Source organism: Drosophila ficusphila, unplaced genomic scaffold, assembly GCF_018152265.1.
Source record: "Drosophila ficusphila isolate 14025-0441.05 unplaced genomic scaffold, ASM1815226v1 contig_414, whole genome shotgun sequence".
Classification (NCBI taxonomy): domain Eukaryota; kingdom Metazoa; phylum Arthropoda; class Insecta; order Diptera; family Drosophilidae; genus Drosophila; species Drosophila ficusphila.
In genome coordinates, this window is record NW_025064328.1 from 10,150,082 (window position 1) to 10,168,062 (window position 17,981).

Here is a 17,981-nt window from a genome sequence, read left to right on the forward strand (position 1 = left end):
ATACAAAAAATTTGATTGTTCTTTTTTTTCCTTGCTGTTCAACTTTTTGAAAAGCATAAAAAATATAAAAAGGCAGGATTTTAGTGCGAGCTAAGGACGTAAGACTGTATTTACGCAGGAGCGACTCATCGACGTTGGGCCAAAATGTTTTTTTGTGGGCTCTGCTTATTGAATTATCAGCATGCCGCAGCGTTTTGAAGGGCTGTTTGCCGCAGAGGGAAAAATGAAGGGGGGTGGAAAGGGGGCAGCGGCGACTATGTGAGCCACTCAGGCGATGCCGTTCCATGTATTTATGTATGTATGTACAAAAAAGCCTGAAACCGCAGTGACGAAGGCAGTAACGAAAGCAACGCGCACAGCCAGTGAGCCGTGCGGTTTACATAGGCGATAAGCACGCTCATACAAATACTTACACACACACACAGACCGACACATACACGCTCGCCCGCCCACTTGACGGGCAAAAACAACAAAAGCGGGAACCCAAGGAGCTGCAAGAAGGGTGCTTTTTGGCCACTCGAGCGGCAGAAAGTGTATGAAGAAGTGGCAGCGGTACTGCCAAAGGCAGCAAATGAAACTAATTTGATAGAGCAGAAATACTCGAGTATATAGCACACACTCACACAGACGCACAGATACTCGCTGGCAACAACAAAGGCCACGAATATAGCCGCGTTGGGCTGGCAACGCTCATTAAATACTCTTTTCAGCGGCCGAATTCGTTACGTTACGTGCGGACATTGGATGGGAATTTAAATTGGTAATGCGACCGTTGCCAGTTGTTGTTGCCGTAGCCTCTGCTGTTGTAGTTGTTGCTGCTTTTGTTGTTACCGTTGTCGTTGTTGTTGTTGGTCGGACGTTAACGTCCTCGACACTATCGCACACTTGAGTACATACCTACATACATACAGACATACGTATGTACATAATGCACATACCGAATGCTGTACATGGCATTTTGTACATACAAAGTCGCATGTGCCTCTGTGTATGCACAGCAAACTGCAAGATACAAGATACTCGGCCAGAGGCGCTGGGTCGGGGGGTTTTGAGGTTTAGGGGTTGCTATTGAGGAAGATAGCAGTGGTAACTGGGTCGCTAAATAAATAATTTTGGAAAACATTTTTGGTTATTAATTTTTAAATAACATTAGTAAAAGTATATTTCACAATTTTAAAAAAAGTTTTTTTATTTAATTTCTGAAATTTTTATCAATAAAAAGTGTTTTTATTGTCTTTTAAAAAACAACCAAATATACTTGTTTAATTTTTTCATTGTGTAGCATTTTGTAAAATTTTTTAGCTATCTTGCAATTAGTTCTTTTAAGAGTGAGATACTTTAGAAAGTTCAGTATTACTACCCTCTCCCACTTTCACACCGAACTCTCTAGAAGTAACCCCTCTGCGCTGCGCCTCTGCCAGCACTCAGTGTCCCATGCCCATGCTTCATGCTGAAATATGTATTTTCGAGGCGCACAAGCTGCGCACATAGTACCTCCGACCCCCGTTGCCCCCGCCTCCGCTACCTCTTTGCGTTCCACTCTGCAGCGCCCCCCTCCCCCAAAGAGCATTTGCGTCTGCCTCTCTGCCTCTGCTTGCCGCTGCTTTTGCTCTGCTGGCGTCGTGGCTGCCTCGACCGCTATTTTTATGTACCAGCACGAATACATGCACATAAATTGTTGCCGTGGCAAAGGCAGAGCAGCAAAGGCACCAACAACTTTCTGTTCCTGCCACATCCACGTTGGAAAAAAAACCGAACAGGGTTGCATGCAACATGGAATGGACATGGACATGGATGGTTTTCCTTTCCTTCTCCCCACTCTTTCTCTCTCTTTACTCCGACTTTTCTATCGACGAAAGGCACATTTTCCTCTCTCCCTCTCCCTTTCTTTTTCTCTTCCTCCTTCTCCTTCTCCTTTTCACTCTCCCTCTTTCGCCTGCACTTCCGCTGCAACGCTGCTGCAGCACTGTTTGTTGTTGCTGCTGATTCACACATTCCTAATTGAATTATCACGCAGCAGATGAGAAATATGTACTATATCACTCTAACCCTCACTTGCACCCGCTTCCCCTTCGTTCTTAAAAAACCTATTTTTAGACGTCAAAAACTAATTAGAAGAAGCGCTGTCAAATCTTCGCTTTGCAGCTACACAGCTACAAATAGGGACACTAAGTATTTAATGTTTAATGTACATATACGTTTTTTAAGTCTAGTTAACATTTACACCAAAGAAAATTAAGTCATAACATCTGTGTATATTTCATGTCAGTCAGAAAATTATAATTTCATGATTTTAAGGGCTGTTATTTCAAGATACATAATTAAAAACCATTAATATATTTTAACCCTTTCTCCAAGTTGTGTTGGGGTTGATATTACATTAAATGCAATTGTTGAGTCTTCTTCCTTCAGAAAATTTTTAAATAGTTTCGCGGCAGCATCAAAATTTGTTCGTGTGTACAGCTTAATTCGCTGCCTGCGCTAGCGTCGCTGCTGACGTTGACGTAGGCGTCGAGGGCCGGGGTTTTAAATTCGAGAAAGGTTTTCGGTTTCGGTGTCGATTTATATACCGAAACGCCCATCACTGAACGTTTAACAAAGCCTCTCATTTCCATTTTATGTACATTTTTCAGTGCTACGTTTTGGCCTGTCGTTCGCACAAAGCAGGATGAAGACCCGTACCATCGGCCCAAAGAAACAAGCAAAACAAAAACAAAAACCCAGAATATCGTAGTCCTCGCAGCGACGCCGGCAGAGCAACCCTCCCTTTCAAACAGGACAGAGATATACGAACATCGAATCGCACTTGGGCTTTTCAACTAATTGTATCGCCTTTGTTGTACATAGGACTTTTTCCCTATGTACTCGTGGGCATATGAAAACCTATGTGCCGGTTGAGCGCCCATCTCCAGAGCGGCTTCATTCGTTGCCAGCTAACCGAGTTGCCCTCCGAAAAAAGATACAGATGCGGCGGTACAGATACGGACGCACATAGAGCGGCCGAGATACAGTGACAGCCCAGAGGCGAAATTTTGTCATTCCTCTCGTCTGCAGAAACTGATAGTCGTCCCCGTTTGTTATTGTTGCTTGGCTTTTGGAATGTCGAGCATTTTCACAGTTATTCCGAGGGTTGGCGGTAAAAAAGCAGCCAGGCCCAAAGGAAGCTGGGCTTCGATGGGATGTGGTCTCCGATAGCATCAGAGTTGCCTTTTAATATCTCCACGAGACTTCACGTGGTGCTGCTGGATGTCCGGATTGCGAGTGTGTGTGCACTTCCTTTGCAATAGCAAAATTAAATTACAAGAATTTATATTGGCCGAGGGTTATGCTCCGGGGGTGGGTCGTCATATATCCCGTACTCCACGTATGGCTTTAAAATTATGACTCTGCCGTTTGCGAAGCCTGAATCTGACAGTGAGTGAGAAAGCTGGTGCGTAGGCTTTGGGGTGACTTGTATTCAAATAAAACGAGTTGGATGAGAAGGGGTAAAGTCGCTGTCAGGTAAAAATAATCATGTTGGATTACAAGTTATCTACCATGTAATTTAAAAACCTGGCTGCGTTTATTGCACTCTGTGAAAGCCAAAAAAGTTTTAAAATAAAAAAAAACTCAAAAATTTGTTATTTTTCTTTGTAAGGCTTGAAAAATATTTTCTTTTTAATTTATTTCTATGCGGCTATTATCATAATTATTATTATTATCATTAAAGGTACGTTTTTAGTGTTATTGTGAGATACCTGAAAAACGCAAAAACGACCGTTTGAGTAGTTAGAAAATATTTTTAAACTATAGTACAAACTTTTGATTTGCTAAGACTCTGGAGCGCAGAAACTTACAGTTCAAAGGTCTCAGTAACTCAACACTAAACTGTAGAATGCTAAGTTCCTGTGCCTGTATTAAGCCCGAACTGAACTATTTTAAATGTTTACAAGTCATACAAACTAACAGTAATAAAAATATACATAAACAAAGTGAGGGAATTGGCCGAGGTGTATTTACATACATACATATGCATATGTTATTAATAATACCAGGTGTTTAATGTAAATGTAAAAAAAAAAAATAATAACCTCGTTTGAGAAAATTTTATTTTTATTTTTACCCATAAAAACCCTAATATTTATGATTAAATAATTATAAAAAAAATACCTGTATTTTTTGTCCGTTTAAAATAAATTATTTTTCAACTTAAAATTTAAAAAATATCCATAATTTAATATAAAAATAATTTTTAAATTAGTCTTTATTGACTTCACAAGATATTATTGAATTCCGGTACACTTGGAGCAGGTAAAGCGACGGCATTTTTAAACCACAAGTGAGCGGACCTCAATAACCTGTTTAGAGTGCTGCGACCTTTTAAACATTTTTGTTGATATTATTTATAACAAAAAGATGCTTTATTTTATTTCTAAACATGACACATATCTATTATTTCATTTTTCGTAGTTTCTAAAGTAATGCGAAGCAAGAAATATAGTAAAATAAAGACCGCCTCTTCTTGGCCATTTGCCAGATGAGTTGGCCACGTCCACAGGCCAAGTCTCTTGCCACAGAAGGCCAATTGAATTCGAGGTCAGGGAGCGGCTCGCATTTCAGTCAGCCAATAAAAATACGAAGCTGCCGACGAGCAATACAGTCGACCAATGGCAATCAAGCAGCGAGAACGAGCGTGACTACGACGGAGAAGAGGAGAGTGAGAGTGAGAGAGAGAGAAAGAGAGAGTATTTGCAAGAGCGAGAAAATAAGAGTGTGTGCGGTTGAAAAATTTTCCTCTGGAGTGTTTTCTTTAAAAACTTTTGATTTATAATTTTGTTTCAGTTGATATTGATTTTCGTGTTTTCTGGGCATTGTTATAATTAATTATTTAAGAATCGAAGCCATGCATCATTTGCACAAATAAAGAAAGCCTAGCACACCTCCTTATTCCTACATTCCTACGCTTAAATCCAAAACCATGGGATTCCCGCTGGTTAAAAATAAAGAACTGGACGAACATGGATCCGTATCTAGACGGCTTTGAAGTCTCGGTGGTCAGAATATCTTATCAAATCAATTTTATCATCAACACTAGGAAATATAGAAAAATATAGGAACATTTTTTTAAACTGCCTTTATACAACTCAATTTGCCATTATTGGGATAAATTAATAACACCTTGGACGGTATAGTTGAAGTGAGGTAAAAAGTCTGAAATGATTCCTCTTAAAGTCACTATAACCGGATTCTACAGTATTTCCTTTTGCTTTTGCTCCTTTTACGTGTCAAGATCTCGTAAGTTCCTAAGTTAAATTTTATTCACAGCTTGTGGGTTTTCAAAGCGCAGTTCACTTCTTTTCAACGTTTAACCGAACATTTTTCTCAAAACTCAGAATATTTTAGTTTTTTTTTTTTAAACAGTAAGCTATATCTGCTGCGCGGTCGAAAAATTATAGTCTACATTCTACATGACAACTACATCTCGTGTACAACATGCACTGAAAGCTTCAGAAAGCTTCTCAAAACGAAGCATAACTCGGGGGTTACAAATTTCTGTATAAACACCCTTTTCTTTACGAACCTTACAAAACCCACCCACTTTGCTCAGTTGTTTTAGACAGATCGATAAGGTATAAAATAATAGAATCAAGAATCAAATCATGAAGTTATTAAAAAATTAGTTGTTTCCTGGATAATCTAGACATTACAGCTGCTATCGCAGCCTGGATTCCCAATTACAATTTTCTAGTTCATCCCATTAACCAAGAGTGCATATATTCCCCTCGCAAATCAAAACAATAATTCATCTGGAATGAATTAAGTTCCTTGTCTATTTTTAGCCTTGTATAGCAGTCAATGGTTGTAAATTATTTACATAAAAGCGGTTCCCTGTATTATGACGAGATTTATAAATAAAACATAATTATTACTTAGCTGACACATTTTCTTTTCTTATTGCTATAAAAGCCATGGATTGTTATGGATCATTGGTATTAACCATTCTAAAGTCTTCGGCTCAGCAAACACCAGTTCGGTTTCATAAATGAGCAGACTTTTTTTACTCGCCTTTTTCAACAGCTTGTCACTGGCTTTTTTGGTGCCCTTTGATCCAGTTTCTCCTGAGGAATGGGAACACTTCAAATTGGAATACAACAAAACCTACCAGAATGCAACGGAGGATCTTTACCGCCAGCAGATCTTCCAGGAGAACAAGATACAGATCGATCTTCACAACCAGCGATTCAAAGAAGGTGAAGAGACCTTCAATATGTCGATAAACCAGTTCACCGATTTGAAAGACGAAGAGTTTTACCAGGATCATATGTTATCTAGTGACTTTGACTATGAGTTTGATAATGATTACAATAACACAAATCACCGAGAGAAGCGGTAAGGAAATTTTCAAAGAATTTAACAGAAAGATTGAAGATATTTAAAGATACTATGAGGTTTTTCTATCTAAATCTTTTGCTGTAACTGTTCTCAAAGTGATATCATTTATTCTAGGGATATAACGAATTACTGGCCGATTCCCAGGGCAATAGATTGGCGTTACTGGGGCGCAGTGACGCCGGTCAAGAATCAGGGTCGATGCAAAAGTTGCTGGGCTTTTGCCGCCATTGGAGCCTTGGAAAGTCTGCAGTTCCGACAGACTGGCAACCTAATCGCTCTTTCCGAGCAAAGTTTGATTGACTGTACGTTTAGCCATGGGAACCATGGATGCGATGGTGGAACGCCGAAAAGATCCCTGAAATACGTAATCAAAAAGGGCGGCGTTCCCTCCGAGCAAAAGTATCCTTACAAGGCCAAGGATGGTTATTGCCACCGGAGATCCAGGGTTACGATTTTGGGACCTGGATTCCAGAAAGTGACCTACGGCGACGAAAGAATGCTGGCCAGAGCTGTGGCCAACCATGGACCCGTCGCCGTATCCCTGGACGCCTCACCCAGATCCTTCAAGTCGTACTCCTCGGGAATTTATGAGGATCCCGCTTGCGAAGGAAGAAAGTTAACACACGCTGTAGTAGTCATTGGATACGGAACCGATCCGTCCGGAAGGGACTTCTGGCTCATAAAGAACTCTTGGGGCACCAAGTGGGGAATGGGGGGCTATATGAAGATGCTGCGCAACGCGGGAAACCTGTGCGGCATCGCCACCAAAGCTTACTACGCACCATATTTATATTAATACATTTAATTTATTATTAATACATTTAATAGTCCATAAAAAAAACTCTTAATTTTTGAATCAAAAGTCTGTATGTCATATCTATTCCGTATAAATAAAACCATTGGAAACTAAGCCAATTGTGTGTTTTTCTGTTAATTATGATGTTTAATTTAGTTTACCATATGCGTGCAACAATTGTGATATGTGTGAGATGCCACTCTTAATGTAAAATTACATAAATGTAATTATTGCATAAAAATTACATATACATACTATGTAAATATAGAACGCGAATTTTACACCTTTTTAACATACATACATGAGTTTGTGAAGCATTTGTTTAATATGTTTTATTATTGTGTGTTTTTAGTTACGATTTAATTGTTAGTTTCTTTAACTTTCTTAATCTATGAATAAATATTAACTAAATATATGTTATAAAAAATATGTAATCTCTTCTCTTAAGCTTAGTGTGATATTTCTTTACAATTCTATTTTAAAACTCAATGTCAAACAGCGTGTTTTAATGAATCTAAAACATACGTCATCTTTGTACTTTGAACAGCATCGGGAATGCGTATTGTTGTTACATTGATTAATATTATTAAATGGAATTATGGAAGTTTACATTAATCTTACTGGTATAAAAAGAGCTGAAATATGTGAATTACTTTAATTAGTCATTGGAACGTTTATAAGAGTGGCCTGGAGTGACCTAGTGGCATATTGAAGTAATTGAAGAAAGGACAAGGTCTCGATCCTCCAATCAACATGAGGCAGTTCTTTTTGTTTACTATACTGGCATTGCTTGTAGAACCCGGATCTCTTGACCCAGTTCTTCATAAAGAATGGAAAGATTATAAGGTGCAGCATGGAAAGAAATACGAGGACCCAACTGAGGAAAGCATGCGCTTGAAATTGTTTCAGGAGAATAGGATGCTCATTGATAAACACAATCAGCGATTTGAGAAAGGTATGGAGACCTTCAAGCTGGCTGTAAACCAGTTTACCGATTTATTGAACACTGAGCTCAAACAGATAACGATGGATTTTAACTACAACCAGAAAAAGCAGATTCGGTAAGCGAGGTTTATGTTTAAAAACGAAATTTCTTAATAAACAATTTATTCATGCAGGATTTTTGAAATTAGAGGCTTACCAACATAGTTCGTGCTTTTTTTAACGGCCGCAAAAGAATAAAAATAATTTTGATAAGAAGAAATCTATACTATTATGTTGCTTATTGATCGAAATTTAATAATTAATCCCTGGTTTCTAGTGGGTCAACCTTTATCTCGCCGGCATACTCGACCTTGCCCAAATCGGTGGACTGGAGATCGGCTGGAGCAGTGACCCCGGTGAAACACCAGGGCTACACGTGTTCCAGTTGCTGGGCCTTTGCCACCACAGCAGCCCTGGAAAGTCAAAACTTTTGGAAGACTGGAAAGCTAATCCCGTTATCCGAACAACAGCTGATAGATTGCTCTGTAAGCTATGGAAACGATGGATGCAATGGCGGTACGATGGAAAAAGCTATGTCCTACTTGCAGGACAGTGGAGGAATATCTACTGAGGAGTCATATCCTTATAAAGGAGTCGACGGCAATTGTCAGTTTAACAGCTCTACGTTAGGGGCCACAAGCAGTGGATTCGTGGAAATACCAAATGGAGACGAGCAGAAACTGGCGGAGGCTGTTGCCTTTTTTGGACCTGTATACGCGACCCTTGATTCCTCGCAGAAATCCTTTCATTTATACTCAACGGGAACTTATTACGATCCCGCTTGCACTCAAAATAAGCACAACCATGCTGCATTGATCGTTGGGTTCGGGACTGATGAACTTGGCCACGACTTCTGGCTGGTTAAGAACTCCTGGGGAACCGATTGGGGATTGGAGGGATATTTCAAAATGCGGCGAAATGCAAATAACCACTGCGGCATCGCCAGCAATGCCATTTACCCTCTTGTTTAGCTGAATATAGAGCATTATATAAGATTTTTATTTATATTATTATATAACAAAACAAACAAATAACAAAATAAATAATTTGATAAGAAATATCATAAGTGAAATATATTTTGAAATAACAATTTCTAAAGATTTAAGTTTTGTACAAATCAGACAACGCTTTCTTTGGCACAATTGAAAAGTTAATAGAAAATGTTCTTATTTTCTTGCTTTTCCACTAGTTAGCTCTTCGAAAATTTCCATGAATCAGTTGCTATCTTTGAATAGCAACTCCTCAAGAGCCAATATATAGTAAGTTCCCCCAAAAGCACTCGTAATTATATTCCGAAGCAAAGTAAAGAACAAACGCCGATTAGTGGATAGACATTTTTAATGAAGCAAGATGAGTTATAAATTAGCAGGCAGACGAAACGGGGGAGTTGACATCGGAGAACGGAATAACCTATCCCTTGACCAGGACCTCGTAGTGGTCTAGACGCACCTCCTCGCCGCCGAACGGGATGTAGAGGCAGTGGTGCGACTGGTGGATCTTGCCGGGGGTCAAACTTCCGTGGTGGTGGGCACGGCCGATGAACAGGGGCTCCCCCTCGGAGGTGCGACCGCAGAGGACGGCGTTGCCGGGCACGTTGCCGTGGCTGTCGTGCACCCATCCGTATCCGTATCCGGCCAGCAGCTCGTAGTCGTGCTTGACCACCTCCCCGCCTCCGTAGGGCACATAGGCACAGCCCTTGTTCGGGATTACCTGCAGATTAAAAGCGGACATTTAATTACGTTCCCTTACTTGGCAGGACTTTAACTGGGGAGCTTAAAGTTCGCTTTTCTTACAAAAGAGGAAAGATTTTATTTGGTTTAATTCCTTACCTTGGCTGGCAGCAAATCGCCTTCGTGGTAGGCGCGACCCACATAGATCTGATCGCCATCGGCATCGTGGCCACCAATCACTGTTCCGGGCACAATTCCGCGTCCGTGAGAGGCGATCCACGTTTCCGGCTGGACGAGCACTTCATAGGCCTCCAGACGGTGCTAAAAACAGAATGGAAAATGGTTAGTTAATGGTTTTAATGGTTTTATCTTTAATCAACTATATGTACTGTATTATTCATCGAAATGATTTGGATCAGAAAGTAATCAATATTTCTGTGAATTAGTCCTGATAAGCAAAACCAAGACAAGTAGTAAGATAATTGTCTACACTTAAAATAGAAAAATGTAAGCAGAATTTAAAAATGTCAGCAGAATTTGTCTGATTATAAAAAAAAAACAAATGCTCAGTAAAAGAAAGAAAAGTGAAATGTGAGTAAATAAAAGAGATGAGTAAACATAAAGTAAATTATCTAAATAAATAAATCTTTAAGAATTTCTAAATTTTTTTAAAAGTGAAAAAAATGAAATAATTTGCGTTCCTGTTATTTAAAGTTTTGTGGGATTTTGTTTTTCTTTAAAAAAAATAATATTTGGCAGCTGATAAATAAAAAGGTAAAAGAGGTAGAAGTTTAATCACTAAAGCTTACTAAAATGTAAACTTAAATTGTTAAAATAAGGGGTAAAATCGACTTGTCGTCGTTGTAATGCCTTCCATAATTGAGTGGTATTTGTGAAAAAAAAAATAGAAAATGGTAAATAAGATTAAAGCGGTGTACCCACCTCCCTTCCGCCGTAAGGGATGTAGAGGCACTGGTGCGAGGGGTGCACCTTGCCGGGAGTGAGGCTTCCCTGGAAGTAGCCGCGGCCCACGTAGAGGGGCTCCCCGTCTCCAGTTTGACCCACTCGGATGGCGTGGGGCGGAACGAAGCCGCCGCTGGCGGAGACCCACGAGAAGTGATCACCGACGAGGACCTCCACGTCATGTTTGCTGATCTCCTCGCCGCCGAAGGGAACGTAGGCCTGCTGTTTACCGGGGACGATCTTCGCCGGCAGCATTTCGCCATTGTGGTAGGCACGGCCCACGTAGATGGGATCCTGGTCGGAATCGTGGCCAGCAAGGATGGCTCCGGGCGGCAGGGGTCCGTAGACATTGGCGCTAATCCAGGTGTAGTCTGTGGAGTATTTGGAACAAGGTCGAAAGGCGATAAGTTAACACTTCGCGGCCCAACTGTACCCTTTCCTAATCGCAGCCCCACTCTGTCTATTTTCTTATCAGTTGGGGTGAAATATCGCCGGATCTATGGAAAGCTTCCAAAGCTCCGGGGGATTTGAACTGTCAGGTGAGCCTGAGTATCGATGGCACTTGTTTAATTATGGAACACAGCGATTCCAGGTAAATACTCCTAGTCACACACTATTTTTCACTTGTTTTATTTTTTTTCTCACCTCCCATGTTTGATGTGTGTTTTTTGTGTTGATTTGGGTCCGGAACGGTGTGATATATACTCGCTGGCTCCGCTCTGATCGGGCTGACTTTAACGACTGGTCTCCAACTGCACAACGGGTGCGTTTTAAAAGCTGATGTGTCGCCTTATCGGCCGGCGATGTTAACCGACTGTGATAAGATATCTTAGTCACACTGGCTTGGACTATAAGTATATGTGTGTGTGTGTGTATGTAGGTGTGTTTTACAAAGGGTTCCTCGTATCTTTTCGCCGGGTTCGTCACTCCGACCAACTGACAGGTGTGTCAGTTTGGCCGAAACAATTTAAATTTCCACGCTATTGAACAGGAAGGGGAACGACAATTACTCAATCGATCTTATAAATATTTTGGTGTTTTTTGTGTACTCCCTGCCGGTTTTATCTATAAGCAGTTGCCTACGAATCTTATCGCCTGCAGTCAAAAATAAACTTGATCAATAAGTTCGTAAAAAGTATGTATATGCTTGAGTATGTTGCTGTCCATGGATCAACTTCAAAGGTGAGGAATTTACTTCTAGAACAAAAATAAGACCCACTAAGTGAAAAGGTATTGTACATATGTGGATTATGAGGTGGCATTGGTTTTGAAAAGGAGACCATAAGTAAAACAATGTTTAATTGTTGTATCTGTTGTGAAAAGAATGATTATTTTCCTTTCGATTGGTAAATGAGGCAATTGTGAAAGAACTGTATGGATTTTACTGTATTAAGCGCAAAGTTGAGTCAGGTTTATAAATAGGTTGTAACTGATATCTTACATCAATAAGAATCTTATTACAATTACAATTACTATGTCTTTAACCTCACAAATAATTAAAAAAATCAATGGAAAATCATTTAAATTTACTCCAAAAAAATTATACGTTAATGTGTGTTGTACACAGAACATTTTTTAGGTATAGTTATTTTAAAAAAGAAAATAATTTGGCAAATTCATGACAACTCTTATTTATTGTGCGTTAATTTGTTTAAATATAGTTTTATCTGAGTATTTATTTAACCATCAATTATCCTTGAACGGGAATCCTTTCATCATAAATATTTTAGCTGATATAATTACGTATTGATATTTTCGGGTTGGCCTTATCGACACTTCTGCGGGGGGATTTTTTCTGGAAGGCGTCATATTGTTTATGAGCTCATTAACTTTTGGGTGCCACCTGTCAAGTGCCAACAAAAACAAGAAGTGTAACAATGTCCACAGGTTTCGCTTTTTTTTTCGAAAAGTACCGTCTGTTTAGGGATAATGACTCATTCTCGATCGATAAACCGAATGCTTTCCATTGAGCTTTCTGGACTGGAAGTGAAAAACAGAGATATCGAGGGCTCCAATATCAATTGCACTTGTTTTGCCATTCCAATTGATAGATAAAAGCTCGCTGATAAGGGGTAGTGACAAATCGGTCGGGTTCTGTTTTTAAACGTCAGCCGATTCCAGACCAACGTTTTAGTAAAAAAGCAAACCTCAGTCTGTTCAGACGCTGTTCGGACATATAGAAGGAGTAAAAGCGATTGCATATATAAGATATCAGGAGGAATAACCCCTTATCATCAAATTACACACAATGGGTAAGTAACTGACTAAGCGCCAAGAGTTGCAAAAAAATCTACAAAATCGAAAAACCACCTTTTAAAAATATTAATTTGAGAGCTAATCGGAAAAGTTTGAGTGATCCTAAAGCATTTTAAGTTACTAGATCAATCTCTTTATAACTTTGGAGTACTTTGACCATACTATAATGGTTTTCTTAATAAAATTGTGATTTTTCACAATATTGCATGACTGTGTCGCAGATAAAACCCTATTTACGGGTGACAAAATACCCAACTGCTCACCGATTCCGGTGGCTTTGATATTTTTTCTCTGTGCGCAGTTACGAACTAAGCCCCCTTGAAAAGTGCATTGAGTGACGCCCATGGTTCTCCGCCTTTCTTTGCACTCTTCCAGGCGCCGTGCAGCCAGGAGCAGTTGTGACCGTTGGTAGGACGAGTGCAGTGAGCCCAGGGTGAAACCCCCACGCCTCTGTGAAAGCCCCAAATCCCACTTGATCCCCGTCCCAGACCACCCAACCCCACAATCGAACAGCAAGCGAAACACATACACAGAGAAAAATCTAGAACAGTATGAGTTCGAGTGAATCATTCCAAGTTTATCTGGTAATTTTATCTTTATTAAATAAGTTCTGTCTAAAGTCTTATTTGCAATTTTTATTTGATGACAGCAAATATAAAGCTGAAATACAGTACTGAATATTCATATAATACAAAATAATTTTGGAATAATTCAAGTAAATTCTACTTGTAGAAGCCCGTAATTAATTTAATACGAAAAGAAGTTCTTTGGAAATCTTTTTGAATACTACAACAACTTCGTAAGCTTGATAAGATCTATAGATACCTAATTAAAACTTTTTTAATTAAAAAATAAACTTTTTTGAAATAGAAACTATTATTTACCAATATAACTTGAATAATTGTGGAATGAAAAAGAATTATTTATTTTTCGCTTATGCTGTTAGCTTTCTCTCTGTGTACGGATAGGCTATCTTATCGCGTGGTGCCAAGCTTATCGCCTTACCCCCTCTCTCCTTGCAGAAAACACCTGGGTGCACTCGTCCCCCTACGCCCCCCTGCCCCCTTACGCGGTGATCGGTGGCCACGACTCGGACCGCACGCCCATCTACGTGGGTCGATCCTTCCACGAGGGCGAGAACCTCCCGGCGAAGGTCATTCCGAGCAAGGGCTGCGCCTACGTGGCCTACGGCGGTGCGGAGCACCAGAAGACCCACTACGAGGTGCTGGTGGGTCAGGGATTCGCCTGGGTGCCCAGTGCCAGTGGCGGAGTGCCCCCCAATGCGGTGCGCAGCGGGACGACGCGTACGGGTGAACCCCTCTACGTGGGACGCGGTCATCATGCGGGTAGCCTGACTGTGGGCAAGGTGCATCCATCACACGGCTGTCTGTACATTCCCTTCGGTGGACAGGAGGTGCGCATCAACACCTACGAGGTGCTCATCAAGCAGGCGCACGACATGTGGGTGGGTGCCTCGCCCAGTTACACGCCTCCGGGTGCCGTGATCGCTGGCCACGATTCCGATCGGACGCCCATCTACGCCGGACGGGCGATGCACGAGGGTGAGATGCTCCCGGCCAAAGTGGTTCCGAGCAAGGGCACGGCCTACGTTTGCTTCGGGGGATACGAGTTCCAGAAGCACACCTACGAGGTGCTCACCGGATGCGGATACGTGTGGGTCCAGGCTGGACACCACATTCCTCCGAATGCTGTGACCACCGGACGTGCTCGAAACGGAGAGCCACTGTACTACGGACGAGGTCACTACCAGGGAAGCCTGACTCCGGGCCTGATCTCGGCCAGCCAGCGATGCCTCTTCATCCCGTACGGAGGTCGGGAGATCCGCATCAACTCCTACGAGGTCCTCTGCAGGCAATAGGTCCGCGGAATACTAATAAATACCACTTAAGCATTTAGCCCTGATCAAACTGTAATCGCAACCAATAAACTGACTGTTAACACCCAAGAAATCTATTTTCCTTTTTGGTAGTCTTACCAATTGAACTTCACCAACTATTTGTTTACCAACTGAATCGTAAACATAATAATCTCTAAGTCAAGGTATTGCCTTTGGTAAAATAGCACTTAATAAATTACTTAATTGCTGGTTGGATCACAAGGCTTAAAGACAATTTATGAATTTAGATAGGAAATTTTGAAATAAAGATCACTTCCTTGAATTTGTATAATACCCTTCATAATATAAAATATTTTTATTAGATAACAAGAAACCGACAGAGACAAACAAAAAATTTTAATTCACAATTCTTAACTATGCATATAATTTATATTAAAATACAATTTTTGTTGTTCTCATTTCAAATGTTTAACAAACTTCAAGAAGAAAAGACTCTTCGACATTGTTACATTTTTAATTTTTTTCGTTTGCTTTTAAAAAGTTTACAATAAAGCCCAATTTTTAAGTAAGAAGGTTTATCATTTCTTTTTTTTGATTTTTATACATTTTGGATTAAAAAATATTTATTTTATTTCTTTAGTTAGTTCTTTTTGTTTGCTCACTAACTAATCCCTTTATATCTTTCAGCCTACAAGTGGGTGCAATCCTCGGCCTACTCATCGATTCCGGAGGAGGCGGTGGTGGGCGGCAACGATGAGGACGGCGCCATGATTTACGTGGGACGGGCGGAACACGACGGCGACATGCTGGTGTGCAAGGTGGTTCCCAGCAAGCAACTCGGATTCATTTCCCAGCGAGGAGAAGCGCTGCCCAAGGACATCTTCGAGGTGCTGTGTGGTCAGAATCTGGTGTGGATCAAGTGCTACGATCATGTGATTCCCGAAAATGCGGTTCTATGTGGAAGAACTTCCCTGGATCAACCGGTTTACATAGGACGTGGCCATTATGAGGGTCATCTGATCATTGGCAAGATATCCTCCGTTCACCGAGCTCTTTTCATCGCTTATCGTGGAGCCGAACGTCGTTTGGATTCCTATGAGATTCTGGTGGAGGAGCGTCGAGTGGTTCCGGGTTGGCAACTGCCCCCACCTCCTCCTCCACTGGAACTGGCGGAAAAGTGCCCGCTCACCCCGCCACCACCACCTTCTCCGCCGGCAATTGCTCCTCCCTTGCCGGCCAAACCATATCCCTATCCGGATTTGGCAGCTATGCCTTTTCCCCTGACGGACAGACCACCGGCTTACACGCCCACGCCGGATCCACTGCCTCCGGTGGGGGAGTAATGGTCATGCCACGCCCCCCACAGCCACCGCCTGCGGGAGGAGTACTGGTCATGCCACCACCACCTCCTCCACCACAGCCATCTTTCACCCCCGCAGAGGTCTCCGCTTCGCCAGCTCCCTCATTCGTTGCCGCTGAGGTCACCGCAGTATCCGTACCCGTAGGACCAACCTTCACTCCCGCTGGCACCTACAATCCCTACGAGGCGGGATGCTCCTCCTCCTACACTCCGGCGGAATGTGCTCCCGGTTACGATGCCTACGGATATGGAAATAACTACGACGTTTGGGTATCCGCCGAACCAGGATACTATTACTCACCCGATGCTGTGGTTGGAGGTCACGACAGCAACATGGAGCAGCTGCTGGTGTGCCGAGCCTGGTATCGTGGTGTCCATGTTCCCGGAAAGGCGGTTCCCAGCCGAGGATGTGCATATATAGCTCATGGAGGGCGTGAGATCGTGGAGCCCTCGTACCAGATGTTGGTGGGCCAGGGCAAATACCACTGGGTACCCTCCTACGGAGGAAATGTTCCGCCAGGAGCTGTTGTGGCCGGCAGAACACCAAGTGGAGAACCTCTCTACATCGGAAGGGGACAGTACTGTGGAAGCCTGACGCCCGGTGTGATTGAGCCATACAATCGATGCCTGCAGATTCCTTTTGGCGGTCAAGAAATCCGTCTGAGCAGCTACGAAGTTCTGGTCAGGAGCGATATTTTCCACGGACAGCAGGCCATCCGATTGGTTTACTAAAAACAACCGAAAATATATTATATTTATATAAATTAACACTTTTTAAAAAATTCACGAGCAGCTTACTCAACAAAACCATACAGTCAAATGTTGCGTATTTATTTTAATAACAAATTAGTTTTTCCTTAGTATTTTTTTAATGATCTAATGTTACAACATGTAATGGTTTTGTTTATGTTTTTAAGTTGTATCTTTTGTTTTGCACATTCACGAGCACTATACATATCTTATTCAGATGCTACATACTATATCTTTCAAACTTATTATCACTACCTCTGAAACACCAAAGAAAATGAAATACCTAAAATGTACATATTTTAGTAAATAAAAAATATTTATTATCACGGACCTCATTGGCTTATATGCACTAATTATGTTTATTCACTTTTAAAGTTGTTCACCGATCATAAAGTTATTAGTTTACGTTGCCGTCTACTTCAGTAAACTAATATATGACTTGCATTTAGATTTTATTGTTTGTTTTGGTTTGGACTTGCAATTTGCTTATCTGCATAACAATCTAATTTTACATGGCCGTTTAAGATTTGCTTATTACAATAAACCACCAGGTGTAGAAAGTAAGGTAAGGAAGCAAAATCAACTAAATTGTCTTTTAATTATTTTTTGTATAAACGGGAAGCTCATTAACTAGTTATAAAACCTACATGTTACTTATGTAACAAGCGATAATTAAAACTACCTAAGTAGCTTATTAAAAAGTTACAGCATTTTACATCTTAAAAAATATATTCTAGTTTAGGTTATAAAAAGAAGTCAGTTAACAAGGAAGTAAATTAATAAGTTTTGAAATCTACATTATATTTGTGTTATACGCAATAATACCATTTAATTACAAATAGGTAGTCAAATGTATTTATTATATTAAATTATTAAAAAATTTATAGAGATTGGCAACCCTTAACTTAGGTCAGTACATTATTACTTACTTATTCTGTATTATTGCCTTGTTATCGATTGCGTTGAAGAAGC

At 40.9% G+C, this 17,981-nt stretch overlaps 5 protein-coding genes across 6 annotated transcripts; 4 read left to right on the forward strand and 1 right to left on the reverse strand.

Moving 5' to 3' along the window:
* Positions 1-5,958: 5,958 nt before the first annotated feature.
* On the forward strand, positions 5,959-7,168 carry LOC108096493 (procathepsin L-like). The gene is made up of 3 exons (XM_017198103.1): positions 5,959-5,969; positions 6,058-6,369; positions 6,487-7,168. The coding sequence occupies exons 1-3, from the start codon at positions 5,959-5,961 to the stop codon at positions 7,166-7,168; spliced, it is 1,005 nt and encodes a 334-aa protein (XP_017053592.1).
* Positions 7,169-7,921: 753 nt separating this feature from the next.
* LOC108096494 (cathepsin L-like) lies at positions 7,922-9,123 on the forward strand. Its single transcript, XM_017198104.1, is given in 2 exon segments — positions 7,922-8,244; positions 8,430-9,123. Coding segments are annotated over 2 exon segments (1,017 nt in total).
* Positions 9,124-9,472: 349 nt separating this feature from the next.
* LOC108096938 lies at positions 9,473-11,557 on the reverse strand. The gene is made up of 4 exons (XM_017198893.1): positions 11,431-11,557; positions 10,765-11,156; positions 9,982-10,143; positions 9,473-9,862 (listed from the first exon to the last, which is right to left on the reverse strand). Exons 1-4 carry the CDS (start codon positions 11,435-11,437, stop codon positions 9,563-9,565), a joined length of 861 nt encoding a protein of 286 aa, XP_017054382.1. The 5' UTR covers positions 11,438-11,557; the 3' UTR covers positions 9,473-9,562.
* Positions 11,558-12,921: 1,364 nt separating this feature from the next.
* On the forward strand, positions 12,922-15,007 carry LOC108096855. Of its 2 annotated transcripts, XM_017198774.2 has the most exons (3): positions 12,922-13,037; positions 13,417-13,449; positions 14,064-15,007. In XM_017198774.2, the coding sequence occupies exons 1-3, from the start codon at positions 13,034-13,036 to the stop codon at positions 14,918-14,920; spliced, it is 894 nt and encodes a 297-aa protein (XP_017054263.1). In that variant the 5' UTR covers positions 12,922-13,033; the 3' UTR covers positions 14,921-15,007. The 2 variants fall into 2 exon arrangements, with proteins under 2 accessions (XP_017054263.1, XP_017054264.1); XM_017198775.2 differs by lacking the exon at positions 13,417-13,449 and having other exon boundaries at positions 12,925-13,037.
* Positions 12,927-17,339, forward strand: LOC108096854 (peroxisome proliferator-activated receptor gamma coactivator-related protein 1). Its single transcript, XM_017198773.2, is given in 3 exon segments — positions 12,927-13,037; positions 15,587-16,228; positions 16,231-17,339. Coding segments are annotated over 3 exon segments (1,407 nt in total). The 5' UTR covers positions 12,927-13,033; the 3' UTR covers positions 16,992-17,339.
* Positions 17,340-17,981: the final 642 nt, after the last annotated feature.